The sequence below is a fragment of the Pristiophorus japonicus genome, chromosome 1 (assembly GCF_044704955.1).
Source record: "Pristiophorus japonicus isolate sPriJap1 chromosome 1, sPriJap1.hap1, whole genome shotgun sequence".
Taxonomy (NCBI): domain Eukaryota; kingdom Metazoa; phylum Chordata; class Chondrichthyes; family Pristiophoridae; genus Pristiophorus; species Pristiophorus japonicus.
Genome location: NC_091977.1, coordinates 153310033 through 153325363, shown reverse-complemented (window position 1 = coordinate 153325363; position 15331 = coordinate 153310033). Strand labels below are relative to the sequence as shown.

At 43.8% G+C, this 15331-nt stretch overlaps 1 protein-coding gene across 3 annotated transcripts in view; it reads left to right on the top strand.

Moving 5' to 3' along the window:
- man2a1 (mannosidase, alpha, class 2A, member 1) overlaps positions 1-15331 on the top strand; it is a 340299-nt gene that overhangs the window by 160388 nt on the left and 164580 nt on the right. For all 3 annotated transcript variants that reach the window (XM_070884021.1, XM_070884015.1, XM_070884009.1), the window contains exon 15: positions 7395-7517. In XM_070884021.1, the coding sequence (XP_070740122.1) occupies positions 7395-7517 (123 nt within the window). The remainder of the gene's footprint in view (positions 1-7394; positions 7518-15331) is intronic.

Here is a 15331-nt window from a genome sequence, read left to right as displayed (position 1 = left end):
CTCCCTCTCTTAAATAGCAGGGATACATGAGCTACCTTCCAATCTGCGGTAACCGTTCTAGAATCTATGGAATTTTGGAAGATGACAACCAATGCATCCACTATCTCTACAGCCAGCTCTTTCAAAACCTAGAATGTAGGCTGTCAGGTCCAGGCAATTTATCAGCTTTCAGTTCCATTAATTTCTCCAGTACTATTTTTTTACTAATACTAATTTCAACCAGTTCCTCATTCTCGTAGACTGTTGGTTCTCCACTATTTCCGGGAGGTTTTTAGTGTCTTCTTCCATCAAGACAGACACAAAGTATTTGTTTAATTTCTCTGCCATTTCCTTATTCCTCATTATAATTTATCCTGTCTCAGCCTGGTGGATAGAGGTGTACCGATGGATGTGGTGTATTTAGATTTCCAAAAGGCATTCGATAAGGTGCCACACAAAAGGTTACTGCAGAAGATAAAGGTACGCGGAGTCAGAGGAAATGTATTAGCATGGATCGAGAATTGGCTGGCTAACAGAAAGCAGAGAATCAGGATAAATGGGTCCTTTTCGGGTTGGAAATCGGTGGTTAGTGGTGTGCCACAGGGATCGGTGCTGGGACCACAACTATTTACAATATACATAGATGACCTGGAAGAGGGGACGGAGTGTAGTGTAACAAAATTAGCAGATGACACAAAGATTAGTGGGAAAGTGGGTTGTGTAGAGGACACAGAGAGGCTGCAAAGAGATTTAGATCGGTTAAGCGAATGGGCTAAGGTTTGGCAAATGGAATACAATGTCGGAAAATGTGAGGTCATCCACCTTGGGGGGGAAAAAAAACACAGTAAAAGGGAATATTATTTGAATTGGGAGAAATTACAACATGATGTGATTGGGATTACGGAGACGTGGCTCCAGGATGATCAGGGCTGGGAACTCAACATTCAGGGGTATTCAACATTCAGGAAGGATAGAATAAAAGGAAAAGGAGGTGGGGTAGCATTGCTGGTTAAAGAGGAGATTAATGCAATAGTTAGGAAAGACATTAGCTTGGATGATGTGGAATCTATATGGGTAGAGCTGCAGAACACCAAAGGGCAAAAAACGTTAGTAGGAGTTGTGTACAGACCTCCAAACAGTAATAGGGATGTTGGGGAGGGCATCAAACAGGAAATTAGGGCTGCATGCAATAAAGGTGTAGCAGTTATAATGGGTGACTTTAATATGCACATAGATTGGGCTAGCCAAACTGGAAGCAATACGGTGGAGGAGGATTTCCTGGAGTGCATAAGGGATGGTTTTCTAGACCAATATGTTGAGGAACCAACTAGGGGGGAGGCCATCTTAGACTGGGTGTTGTGTAATGAGAGAGGATTAATTAGCAATCTCATTGTGCGAGGCCCCTTGGGGAAGAGTGACCATAATATGGTGGAATTCTGCATTAGGATGGAGAATGAAACAGTAATTTCAGAGACCATGGTCCAGAACTTAAAGAAGGGTAACTTTGAAGGTATGAGGCGTGAATTGGCTAGGATAGATTGGCGAATGATACTTAGGGGGTTGACTGTGGATGGGCAATGGCAGACATTTAGAGACCGCATGGATGAAGTACAACAATTGTACATTCCTGTCTGGCGTAAAAATAAAAAGGGGAAGGTGGCTCAACCGTGGCTATCAAGGGAAATCAGGGATAGTATTAAAGCCAAGGAAGTGGCATACAAATTGGCCAGAAATAGCAGCGAACCTGGGGACTGGGAGAAATTTAGAACTCAGCAGAGGAGGACAAAGGGTTTGATTAGGACAGGGAAAATGGAGTACGAGAAGAAGCTTGCAGGGAACATTAAGGCGGATTGCAAAAGTTTCTATAGGTATGTAAAGAGAAAAAGGTTGGTGAAGACAAACGTAGGTCCACTGCAGTCAGAATCAGGGGAAGTCATAACGGGGAACAAAGAAATGGCGGACCAATTGAACAAGTACTTTGGTTCGGTATTCACTAAGGAGGATACAAACAACCTTCCGGATATAAAAGGGGTCAGAGGGTCTAGTAAGGAGGGGGAACTGAGGGAAATCTTTATTAGTCGGGAAATTGTTTTGGGGAAATTGATGGGATTGAAGGCCGATAAATCCCCAGGGCCTGATGGATTGCATCCTAGAGTACTTAAGGAGGTGGCCTTGGAAATAGCGGATGCATTGACAGTCATTTTCCAACATTCCATTGACTCTGGATCAGTTCCTATGGAGTGGAGGGTAGCCAATGTAACCCCACTTTTTAAAAAAGGAGGGAGAGAGAAAACAGGGAATTATAGACCGGTCAGCCTGACCTCAGTAGTGGGTAAAATGATGGAATCAATTATTAAGGATGTCATAGCAGTGCATCTGGAAAATGGTGACATGATAGGTCCAAGTCAGCATGGATTTGTGAAAGGGAAATCATGCTTGACAAATCTTCTGGAATTTTTTGAGGATGTTTCCAGTAAAGTGGACAAAGGAGAACCAGTTGATGTGGTATATTTGGACTTTCAGAAGGCTTTCGACAAGGTCCCACACAAGAGATTAATGTGCAAAGTTAAAGCACATGGGATTGGGGGTAGTGTGCTGATGTGGATTGAGAACTGGTTGTCAGACAGGAAGCAAAGAGTAGGAGTAAACGGGTACTTTTCAGAATGGCAGGCAGTGACTTGTGGAGTGCCGCAAGGTTCTGTGCTGGGGCCCCAGCTGTTTACATTGTACATTAATGATTTAGACGAGGGGATTAAATGCAGTATCTCCAAATTTGCAGATGATACTAAGTTGGGTGGCAGTGTGAGCTGCGAGGAGGATGCTATTAGGCTGCAGAGTGACTTGGATAGGTTAGGTGAGTGGGCAAATGCATGGCAGATGAAGTATAATGTGGATAAATGTGAGGTTATCCACTTTGGTGGTAAAAACAGAGAGACAGACTATTATCTGAATGGTGACAGATTAGGAAAAGGGAAGGTGCAACGAGACCTGGGTGTCATGGTACATCAGTCATTGAAGGTTGGCATGCAGGTACAGCAGGCGGTTAAGAAAGCAAATGGCATGTTGGCCTTCATAGCGAGGGGATTTGAATACAGGGGCAGGGAGGTGTTGCTACAGTTGTACAGGGCCTTGGTGAGGCCACACCTGGAGTATTGTGTACAGTTTTGGTCTCCTAACTTGAGGAAGGACATTCTTGCTATTGAGGGAGTGCAGCGAAGGTTCACCAGACTGATTCCCGGGATGGCGGGACTGACCTATCAAGAAAGATTGGATCAACTGGGCTTGTATTCACTGGAGTTCAGAAGAATGAGAGGGGATCTCATAGAAACGTTTAAAATTCTGACGGGTTTAGACAGGTTAGATGCAGAAAGAATGTTCCCAATGTTGGGGAAGTCCAGAACCAGGGGTCACAGTCTGAGGATAAGGGGTAAGCCATTTAGGACCGAGATGAGGAGAAACTTCTTCACCCAGAGAGTGGTGAACCTGTGGAATTCTCTACCACAGAAAGTAGTTGAGGCCAATTCACTAAATATATTCAAAAGGGAGTTAGATGAAGTCCTTACTACTCGGGGGATCAAGGGTTATGGCGAGAAAGCAGGAAGGGGGTACTGAAGTTTCATGTTCAGCCATGAACTCATTGAATGGCGGTGCAGGCTAGAAGGGCTGAATGGCCTACTCCTGCACCTATTTTCTATGTTTCTATGTTTCTATGCTGCGGTGCAGAGGGACCTGGGGGTTCTTGTGCATGAATCCCAAAAGGTTAGTTTGCAGGTGCAGCAGGTAATCAGGAAGGCAAATGGAATGTTGGCCTTCATTGCGAGAGGGATGGAGTACAAAAGCAGGGAGGTCCTGCTGCAACTGTACAGGGTATTGGTGAGGCCGCACCTGGAGTACTGCGTGCAGTTTTGGTCACCTTACTTAAGGAAGGATATACGAGCTTTGGAGGGGGTACAGAGACAATTCACTAGGCTGATTCCAGAGATGATGGAGTTACCTTATGATGATAGATTGAGTAGACTGGGTCTTTACTTGTTGGAGTTCAGAAGGATGAGGGGTGATCTTATAGAAACATTTAAAATAATGAAAGGGATAGACAAGATAGAGGCAGAGAGGTTGTTTCCACTGGTCGGGGAGACTAGAACCAGGGGGCACAGTCTCAAAATACGGGGGAGCCAATTTAAAACCGAGTTGAGAAGGAATTTCTTCTCCCAGAGGGTTGTGAATCTGTGGAATTCTCTGCCCAGGGAAGCAGTTGAGGCTAGCTCATTGAATGTATTCAAATCACAGATAGATAGATTTTTAACCAATAAGGGAATTAAGGGTTATGGGGAGCGGGCGGGTAAGTGGAGCTGAGTCCACGGCCAGATCAGCCATGATCTTGTTGAATGGCGGAGCAGGCTCGAGGGGCTAGATGGCCTACTCCTGTTCCTAATTCTTATGTTCTTATGTTCTCATATGTAAGGGAACCACATTTACTTTCGCTTATCTTTTCTTTTTTACATACTAACAGAAGCTTTTACCATCTGTTTATATGTTTCTCGCTAGTTTACTCTCATATTCTATTTTCCCTTTATCAATTTCTTGATCCTCCTTTGCGAAATTCTAAAATCCTCCCAATCCTCAGGCTGACTGCTCTTTTTGGCCTCATTATAAGCCTCTTCCTTTGATCTAATACTATCTTTAACTTCTCTTGTTAGCCACGGTTGGACCACTTTTCCTGTGGGGGTTTTGTGCCTTAAAGGAATGAATGTTTGTTGTAAAGTTTGTATTAATTCTTTAAATGCTAGCCATTGCTTGACTACTGTCATACCTTTTAATGTAGTTTCCTAATCTACCTTAGCCAACTCGCCTCTCATACCTGCGTCGTTTGCTTTGTTTAGATTCAAGACTCTAGTTTCAGATTTAACGAAATCACTTTCAAACTTAATATAAAATTCTATCATATTATGGTCACTCTCCCGAAAGGCCCCTTTACTGCAAGGTTATTAATTAATCCTTTCTCATTGCACAATACTAAATCTAAAATAGCCTGTTCTCTAGTTGGTTCTTCAACATACTGATCTAGAAAACCATCTTGTATACATTCCATGAATTTGTCCTCTACACTATTATTGCATATTTGGTTTTCCCAGTCAATATGTAGATTAAAGTCTTCCATGATTTCCTGATGTATACTGTGCCCTACATTAGCACTATTGTTTGGGGCCCATAAAGAACTCCCACCAATGTTTTTTGCCCCTTGCTGTTTCTTCGCTCCATCCAAACTGATTCTACTTCTTGATTTTCTGAGCTACGATCCTTTCTCTCGACTGTCTTTATCCCATCCTTCATTCTCGGGGCTACCCCTCCTCCTTTTCCATTTTGCCTATCTCTTCTAAAAGTTAAGTATCCTGGAATATTTAGTTCCCAATCATGGTCACTTTGCAACCACGTCTCCATAATGGCTATTAAATCAAACCTATTACTTTCTATCTGCATTATTTATCTATTTTGTTGCAAATGCTTCGTGCATTCAGATATCGTGTCTTTATTTTCACAAAAGAGAGGGACAGTGCAGACATTGCAATCAGGGAGGAGGAGTGCAAAATATTCGATGAAATAAACATCGTGAGAGAGGAAGTATTAAGGGGTTTAGCATCTTTGAACGTGGATAAATCCCCAGGCTCAGATGAAATGTATCCCAGGCTGTTAAGAGAAACAAGAGAGGAAATAGCAGAGGCTCTGACCATCGTTTTCCAATCCTCTCTGGCTACAGGTGTGGTGTCAGAGGAGTGGAGGACTGCTAACTTTGTACCTTTGTTTAAAAATGGAGAAAGGGATAGACCAAGTAATTACACGCCAGTCAACCTAACCTCGGTAGTAGGAAAATTATTGGAAAAAATGTTGAAGGACAGGATAAATCTTCTTTTAGAAAGATACGGATTAATCAAGGACAGCATGGATTTGTTAAGGGAAGGTTGTGTCTGACTAACTTGATTGAATTTTTTGAGGAGGTAACAAGGAGGGTCGATGAAGATCGTGCATTTGATGTAATCTATATGGATTTTAGCAAGGCTTTTGATAAATGTCCCACATGGCAGACTGGTCACAAAAGTAAAAGCACATGAGATCTAAGGCAATGTGGCAAGTTGGATCCAAAAGTGGCTCAGAGGCAGGAAGCAAAAGGTAATGGTCAATGGGTGTTTTTGTGACTGGAAGGCTATTTCCAATGGGGTTCCGCAGGGCTCAGTACTCGGTGCCTTGCTTTTTGTGGTATATATCAGTGATTTGAACTTGAATGTAGGAGGTTTGATTAAGAAGATTGCAGATGATACAATAATTGGACAGTGTGGTTGATAATGAAGAAGAAAGCTGTAGACTGCAAGAAGCTATCAATGGACTGGTCAGGTGGGCAGAACAGTGGGAAATGGAATTCAATCTGGAGAAATGTGAGGTAATGCATTGGGGGAGGGCTAACAAGGCATGGGAATACACAATAAATGGTAATACACTGAGAAGTGTATAGGAACAGAGGGACCTTGGAGTGCATGTCTACAGATCCCTGAAGGTGGTAGGACAGGTAGATAAGGTGGTTAAGAAGGTATACGGGATACTTGCTTTTATTAGCTGAGGCATAGAATACAAGAGCAGCGAGGTTATGCTTGAAGTTTATAAAACACTAGTTAGGCCACAGCTCACCACATTACAGAAAAGATGTGATTGCACTGGAGAGGATACAGAGGAGATTTACAAGGATGTTGCCTGGACTGGAGAATTTTAGCTATGAGGAAAGATTGGATAGGCTGGAGTTGTTTCTTTGGAACAGAGGAGGCTGAGGGGAGACCTAATTGAGGTGTATAAAATTATAAGGGGCCGAGATAGAGTGGATAGGAAGGGCCTATTCCCCTTTGCAGAGGGGCCAATAACCAGGGTGCATGGATTTAAATAAGTGGTCGGGGATTTGAGGAGAAATGTTTTCACCCAGAGGTGGGGGTCTGGAACTCACTGCCTCAGAGGGTGGTAAAGGGAGACACCCTCATAGCATTTAAAAAGTACTTGGATATGCACTTAAAGTGCCGTGACCTACCGGGCTACGGACCAAGAGCTGGAAAGTGGGATTAGGCTGGATAGTTCTTTGTCGGCCAACACGGATACGATGCGCCGAATGGCCGCCTCCTGTGCTGTAAATCTCTTTGATTCTATGAAATGTAACTAGCAGTTAATTACTTGTTATTGATTGTTGGTTGAGAATAATGGGTTTTTAATGTAAGATTCCACGAAGAAACTTGTGACCGAGTTGTGCTTTTGTCAATAATGTAGGTGGTTACATGAAAATGCAACCCAAAGAGAGATTCAAATGGGGGAAATAGTATTCAATTAAATTTTAGAATTATTTAAGTATATAATAATCAAAAATTCCTTTCTTTTTGTATTAGAAAATAAACACCAAGGAGGATGGGAGAGAGCATCAGATAAATATTCAGTTTTGGTGGTATGGAACTACAAGTAACCGGGATAAGAGTGGTGCCTACCTCTTCATGCCAAATGGAGAAGCCAAGGTAAAACAAATGCATTTTATTGAATAAAAGCAAAATACTGTGAATGCTAGAAAACCGAATCAAAAACAGAAGTTGCTGGAAGGGCCTATTCCCCTTTGCAGAGGAGCCAATAACCAGGGTGCATAGATTTAAATAAGTGGTCGTAGAGTTAGAGGGGATTTGAGGAGAAATGTTGCAGGTCAGGCAGTATCTGTGGAGAGAGAAATAGAGATAACATTTTAGGTTCATGACCTTTCATTAGAACTGAACTATATTAGAGATGTACAGCTTTTAATCAAATACAAAGCCGGGTAAAAGGAGGGCAGGGAAAGGTCTATAATAGGTTGGAGGGCGGGAGTGATTAAATTACAAAAAGGAATGATGGTATAAGGCAAAGGAGGTGATAATGGGACAAACATGGAAATAATAGATGGGTCCAGCAGAGGTGTAAATGGTTACAGAATGTCTGAGAAAATGAAGAGGTGTTGAAGAGCTAAAGTCATTGATCTCAAAGTTAAGGCCGGAAGGCTGTAAAGCCTAGTAGAAAGATGAGGTGCTGTTCTTGTTTCTTATTTGTTCTTTGCTTGCCCCCCTTCTGCCTGGCTCTGTATTTGCTGTTTATCTCCAACCAATTCTGACAAATTTTCACCAACCTAAAATGCCAACTCTGTTTCTCGCTTCACAGATGCTGCCTGACCTGCTTAGTGTTTCCAGAATGTTGTGTTGTTTATTCAATGTTATCATTTGACAAGAAATAAGAAACAAGGAGTACCGTAGTATAGTGGTAATGTTACTGGGCTAGTAATCCAGAGGCTGAGACCAATGATCTGGAGACGTGAGTTCAAATTCCACCATAGCAGCTGGAGAGGTTAATTTCAGTTAATTAAATGAATCTGGAATATAAAGCTAGTATCAGTAATGGTGACCCGTAAACTAGCGGATTGTCGTAACAGCCCATCTGGTTCACTAATGTCCTTTCGGGAAGGAAATCTGCCATCCTTGGCCGGTGTGGCCTATATATGACAGAGTGTGACAGGAAGGAACAGAGCGCATAAACATAAGAGTGCATCGGAAAAATGGTAAAAAGACAAAATTAAAAGCAGCATTCATAACGACGGATGAGTTGATGGCACAAATAGAAATAAATGGGTATGATCTGATAGCCATTACAGAGACGTGGTTGTAAGGTGACCAAGGCTGGGAACTGAATTAAATGTATTTGACATTTCAGAAGAATAGGCAGAAAATAAAAGAATAGGATGAGATCAGTGCAGTAGTGAGAAATGATATTGGCTCAGAAGATCAAGATGTAGAATCAGTTTGGGTGGAGATAAGAAATAATAAGGGAAATAAGTCACTGGTGGGAGTAGACTATAGGCCCCCTAACAGCAGTTTTACTGTAGGACAGAATATACATCAAAAAATAATGGAGGCTTGTAAGAAATGGGCGATTTTAATCTTCATATTGATTGGAGAAATCAAATTGGCAAAGGTAGCCGTGAGGAAGAGTTCATAGAAATTTCGGGATGGTTTCTTAGAACAATATGTTGCGAAATCAACCAGGGAGCAGACTATTTTAGATCTGGTAATGTGTAATGAGATGGGATAAATTAATGATCTCCTAGCAAAGGATCCTCTTGGGAAGAGTGATCATAGCACGGTAAAATTTCAAATTCAGTTTGAGGATGAGAAACTTGAGTCTCAAACTAGTGTCCTGAACTTAAAAAAAGGGCAATTATAAACGTATGAAGACAGAGTTGGCTAAAGTGGACTGGGAAAATAGATTTAAGGGTAAGACGGTAGATAAGCAAGGGCAGACATTTAAGGAGATATTTCATAACTCTCAACAAAGATATAAGAACATAAGAAATAGGAGCAGGAGTAGGCCATACGGCCCCGCGAGCCTGCTCCGCCATTTTATACGATCTTGGCTGATCCGATCATGGAATCAGGTCCACTTCTCTGTCCACTCCCCATAACACCATATTCCCTTATCGGTTAAGAAACTGTCTATCTCTGTCTTAAATTTATTCAATGTCCCAGCTTCCACAGCTCTCTGAGGCAACGAATTCCACAGATTTACAGCCGTCTGAGAAAAGAAATTTCTCCTCATCTCAGTTTTAATGGGCGGTCCCTTATTCTAGAATTATGCCGCCTAGTTCTAGTCTCCCCCATCAGTGGAAACATTCTCTCTGCATCCACCTTGTCAAGCCCCCTCATAATCGTCTACGTTTTAATAAGATCACCTCTCATTCTTCTGAATTCCAATGAGTAGAGGCCCAACCTACTCAACCTTTCCACATAGGTCAACCCCTTCACCTCCGGGATCAACCGGGATCAAGTGAATCTTCTCTGAATTGCCTCCAAAGCAAGTAGATCCTTTCGTATATATGGAAATCAAAACTACACGCAATATTCAGGTGTGGCCTCACCAATATCTTGTATGACTGTAGCAAGATTTCCCTGCTTTTATACTCCATCCCCTTTGCAATAAAAGGCCAAGATTCCATTGGCCTTCCTGATCACTTGCTGTACCTGCATACTAACCATTTGTGTTTCATGCACAAGTACCCCCCGGGTCCCGCTGTACTGCAGCACTTTGCAATCTTTCTCCATTTAAATAATATCTTGCTCTTTGATTTTTTTTCTGCCAAAGTGCATAACCTCACACTTTCCAACATTATACTCCATCTGCCAAATTTTTGCCCATTCACTGAGATTGTCTACATCCTTTTGCAGATTCTTTGTGTCCTCCTCACACATTGCTTTTCCTCCCATCTTTGTATTGTCAGCAAACTTGGCTATGTTACACTCGGTCCCTTCTTCTAAGTTGTTAATATAGATTATAAATAGTTGGGGTCACAGCACTGATCCCTGCAGCACCCCACTAGTTACTGATTGCCAACCCGAGAATGAACCATTTATCCCGACTCTCTGTTTTCTGTTCGTTAGCCAATCCTCTATCCATGCTAATATATTACTCCCAACCCCGTGAACTTTTATCCTGTGCAGTAACCTTTTATGTGGCACCTTGTCAAATTCTTTCTGGAAGTCCAAATACACCACATCCATTGGTTCCCCTTTATCCACCCTGTTCATTACATCCTCAAAGAATTGCAGCAAATTTGTCAAACATGACTTCCCCTTCATAAAGCCATGCTGACTCTGCCTGACCAAATTATGCTTTTCCAAATGTCCTGCTACTACTTCCTTAATAATGGACTCCCAACATTTTCCCCAACCACAGATGTTCGGCTAACTGGTCTATAATTTCCTGCTTTTTGTCTGCCTCCCTTTTTAAATCGGGGCGTTACATTTGAAATTTTCCAATCTGCTGTGACCTCCCCAGAATCCAGGGAATTTTGGGAAATTACAACCAGTGCATCCACTATCCCTGCCGCTACTTCTCTTAAGACCCTAGGATGCAAGCCATCAGGTCCAGGGGATTTAGCTGCCTTTAGTCCCATTATCTTACTGAGTACCACCTCCTTAGTGATTGTGATTGTGTTAAGTTCCTCCCCCTCTATAGCCCCTTGACTACCCACTGCTGGGATATTGTTAGTGTCCACTACCGTAAAAACTTATACAAATATTTGTTCAGAGTTTCTGCCATCTCCATGTTCCCCATTAATTGTTCCCCGGTCTCGTCCTCTAAGGGATCAACATTTACTTTAGTCACACTTTTCTTTTTTATATACCTATAGAAACTCTTGCTATCTGTTTTTATATTTTGTGCTAGTTTACTTTCATAGTCTATCTTCCCTTTCTTGATCATATATTCCAGTGCAAAAGAAAGACTCTAGGAGAAGGATAAACCACCTGTGGCGAACTAAGGAAGTAAAGGATGGTATCAAATTGAAAACAAAGGCATACAATGTTGGGAAGATTAGTGGCAGGCCAGAGGATTGGGACATTTTTAGAAACCAGCAAAGGGCAAGTTTTTAAAAAAAAGAGAGAGAAGATAGATTATGAGAGTAAACTAGCAAGAAATATAAAAACAGACAGTAGCTCATTATTAGCTGCATCCCTCAGCTCACTCCATTTAAGTGAAGTGTTCCCTTATGAGCCGCTGCCAAATAGCCCTGCCGCCACCATCATTGGCATGCTGCCTCCTCCATGGATGCTGCTGGTCCTCATCGCATTGCTGTTCATTCGGAGCGTCGGCAGCCACCTAGTCCTTTTCCTCCTCCTCCTCTTCCTCTTCCTCTTCCTCTTCCTCTTCCTCTTCCTCTTCCTCTTCCTCTTCCTCTTCCTCTTCCTCTTCCTCCTCTTCTTCTTGCTGTTGAGGTGGACCTGCAATCCCCACTGGCAAGGCCTGGACCATCATGATGGCCAAGTTGTGCAGCATGCAGCACAACATAATGTATAGTGAAACCTGTTCAGGGGAGTATTGAAGGCTGCCTCCAGGGAAGTCCAATCATCGGAATCGCTGCTTCAGCACCCCTATTTTCTGCTCTATGATATTGTGGGTGGCGGCACGGCTCTCGTCGTAGCATTCCTCCGGCTGGGGTGGGGTTGCGGAGGGGGATCATTAGCCAGGTGGCTTAGAAACATAGAAAATAGGTGCAGGAGTAGGCCATTCGGCCCTTCTAGCCTGCACCGCCATTCAATGAGTTCATGGCTGGACATGCAACTTCAGTACCCCATTCTTGCTTTCTCACCATACCCTTTGGCCGTATCCCTTGTCCCCGTATCCCTCGGCCATCCCACGGTGGCTGAAACAGTCGTGGCACAGTGCTCTCCCGGAGGATAAACGCATCAGATGCGCTTTCAGGATAGCGAGCATTGAGTGCGATGATGCGCTGCGTGTGGTCGCACAACATCTGCACATTTAGGAAGTGGTAACCCTTTCTGTTCCTAAATACCTTTGCATTCTGGAATGGTGTTCGCAAGGCCACGTGCGTGCAGTCAATTGCTCCTTGCACCCTTGGGAAGGCCGCTATCCTGGCAAACCCCCGTGTGCTCATGCTGTTTCTCACTGCTCATCATGAAGATAATGAAGTCCATTCTGCGTGTGTTGAGAGCCTGTGTGATGTCGTGGATGCAAAGATGTGTTGTAAATTGTGAAAAGCTGCATATGTCCCCTGATGCAGCCTGGAAGGAACCGGTGTCATAGAATGTTAGCGCCACCATGACATTCACTGCGACGGGCAGCATAGTCCTGGTGCCAATGTGAGGCTGCAGGTCTGCCTGCAGGAGATGGCATATCTCTGAAGTGCAGCCTTCTGACACACTGCTCCTTGGACAGGTCCAGGTATGAGCGTTGCTGCCGGTGAAGCCGTGAGGGATAAGGCCTCCTGTCCCGACATCTAGGGGCTCTCCTCCTTCGGCGGCTAACATGGCCAACAGCCCTTCTCTCCATACGCCTTGCGACAGCACATAGAATACGAAGCTGGTGAACTAGTAATGCCCCATTAAAGTTTTACAAATTACTTTCTCTCGACCTCAACTGGTATATCTGTCTGCCTCTGCAAACTTGGAGGCTCATCACCATGCTGTGTGTAAACATTGCACTGACTGTGACCTCAGAGAGAAGCACTTCCTCATCCCTTTAAGTAGCCACCAGTTAATGACTCTGTAAGCCTGTACCGAATGTTTTTCCAGATGTTGTTCTTGGCAGTCGCCAAATGAGGTGGTCGCACCTAATTTACCTACTGGGGCGCAAGTGTGGACATTGCACCAGGGCTGATGTCAGGATGGCACTTATCGTCAGCAGCCATGCTCTAATGGTTTGCGCCCCCGGTGAGCCTCAAATGAACTTCCCGTCTGACTAACTTGATTGAAGTTTTTAAAGAGATAGCAAGGAACATCGATGAGGGTAGTTTGCTTGATGTAGTGGATTTGGACTTTAGCAAGGTTTTTGATAAGGTCCCGCATGGCAGAAAGTAAAAGCCCATGAGATCCAAGGCAAAGTGGCAAGTTCGATCCAAAATTGGCTCAGAGGCAGGAAGCAAAGAGTAATGGTTAATGGGTGTTTTTGTGACTGGAAGGTTGCTTCCAGCGGGGCTCAGTACTAGGTCCCTTGCTTTTTATGGTATATATCAATGATTTAGACGAGAATATAGGGGGTGTGATTAAGAAGTTTGCAGATGATACTAAAATTGGCTATGTGGTTGATAATGAAGAAGAAAGCTGTAGACTGCAGAAAGATATCAAAGAACTGGTCAGATGGGCAGGACATTGGTAAATGGAATTCAATCCAGAGAAGTGTGAAGTAATGCATTTGGGGAAGGCTAACAAGGCAAGGGGAATACACATTAAATGGTTGGAGACTGAGGAGTGTAGAGGTACAAAGGGACCTTGGAGTGCATGTCCACAGATCACTGAAGGTAGCAGGTTAGGTAGATAAGGTGGTTAAAAAGGCATATGGAATGCTTGCCTTTATTAGCCGAAGCATAGAATATAAGAGCCGGGAGGTTATGCTTGAACTGTATAAAACACTGGTTAGGCCACAACTACAGTACTGCGTACAGTTCTGGTCACCACATTACAGGAAAGATGTGATTACACTGGAGTGGGTACAGAGGAGATTTACGAGGATGTTGCCTGGACTGGAGAATTTTAGCTAGGAGGAAAGATTAGATAGGCTGGGTTTGTTTTCTTTAGAACAGAGGAGGCTGAAGGGAGATCTTCTTGAGGTGTATAAAATTATGAAGGGCAAAGTGGATAGGAAAGATCTATTTCCCTTCGCAAAAAGGCATCAACAACCAGGGGGCATTGATTTAAAGTAATCGGCAAGAAGGTTTAGAGGGGATTTGAGGGGAAATGTCTTTACTCAGAGGGTGGTGAGGGTCTGGAACTCACTGCCTGAAAGGATGATAGAGCAGAAACCCTCACCACATTTATAAAATACTTGGATGTGCACTTGAAGTGCCGTAACCTACAGGGCTACGGACCAAGAGATGGAAAGTGGGATTAGGCTGGATAGCTATTGGCTGGCCGGAGTGGACACGAAGGGCCGAAATGGCTTCCGTCTGTGCTGTAAATTTCTATGATTCTAAGAGCTTCTGCAGGTATATAAAAGGGAAGAGAGTAGCTAAAGTAAACATTAGTCCCTTGGAGAATAAGACTGGGGAATTAATAATGGGAAACGGAAAAGGCAGAGACTTTGAACAAATATTTTGTATCGGGCTTCACGGTAAAAGACACTTAAAGCATCCCAATAATTGATAATCAAAGGGCTATTGCGAGGGGGAACTTAAAACAATCACTAGCACTAGAGAAAAAGTACTAGGCAAACTAATGGGACCAAAGGTGGACAAGTCTCCTGGACGTGATGGCCTGCATCCTAGGGTCTTAAAAGAAGTGGCTGCAGAGATAGTGGATGCATTGGTTGTATTCTACCAAAATTTCCTGGTTTCTGGAGAGGTCCCAGCGGATTGGAAAACCGCAAATGTAATGCCCCTATTTAAGAAAGGAGGGAGACAAGGACACTTTGGACCAGTTAGCCTAACATCTGTCATTGGGAAAATGCTGGAGTCCATTGTTACGGAAGTAGTAGCAGGACATTTAGAAAATCATAATACAGGTGTGACATCTGAAATCCGGAAACCTTGGGACCGAGGCCGTTCCGGATTCCGGGTATTTCCGGATTTTGGAACGTCTTTACCTGGGCTGAGGATGGTAGGTAGGGGAGGTCGGTTGGGCCGGGGATGGATCGGTTGGGCTGTCATGGGCGGTTGCACCGGCGGAGGTTTGGGGTGGGGGGGCGGTCGGGCCGCCGGAGTTTGGGGGGTTGATTGGGCCGCCAGAGTTTGGGGGGGACGGCCAGGCCGCCAGTGGTCGGAGGGATCGGTCAGGCTGCCAGAGTGCGGTGGGGTGGTCGGTCGGGCCGA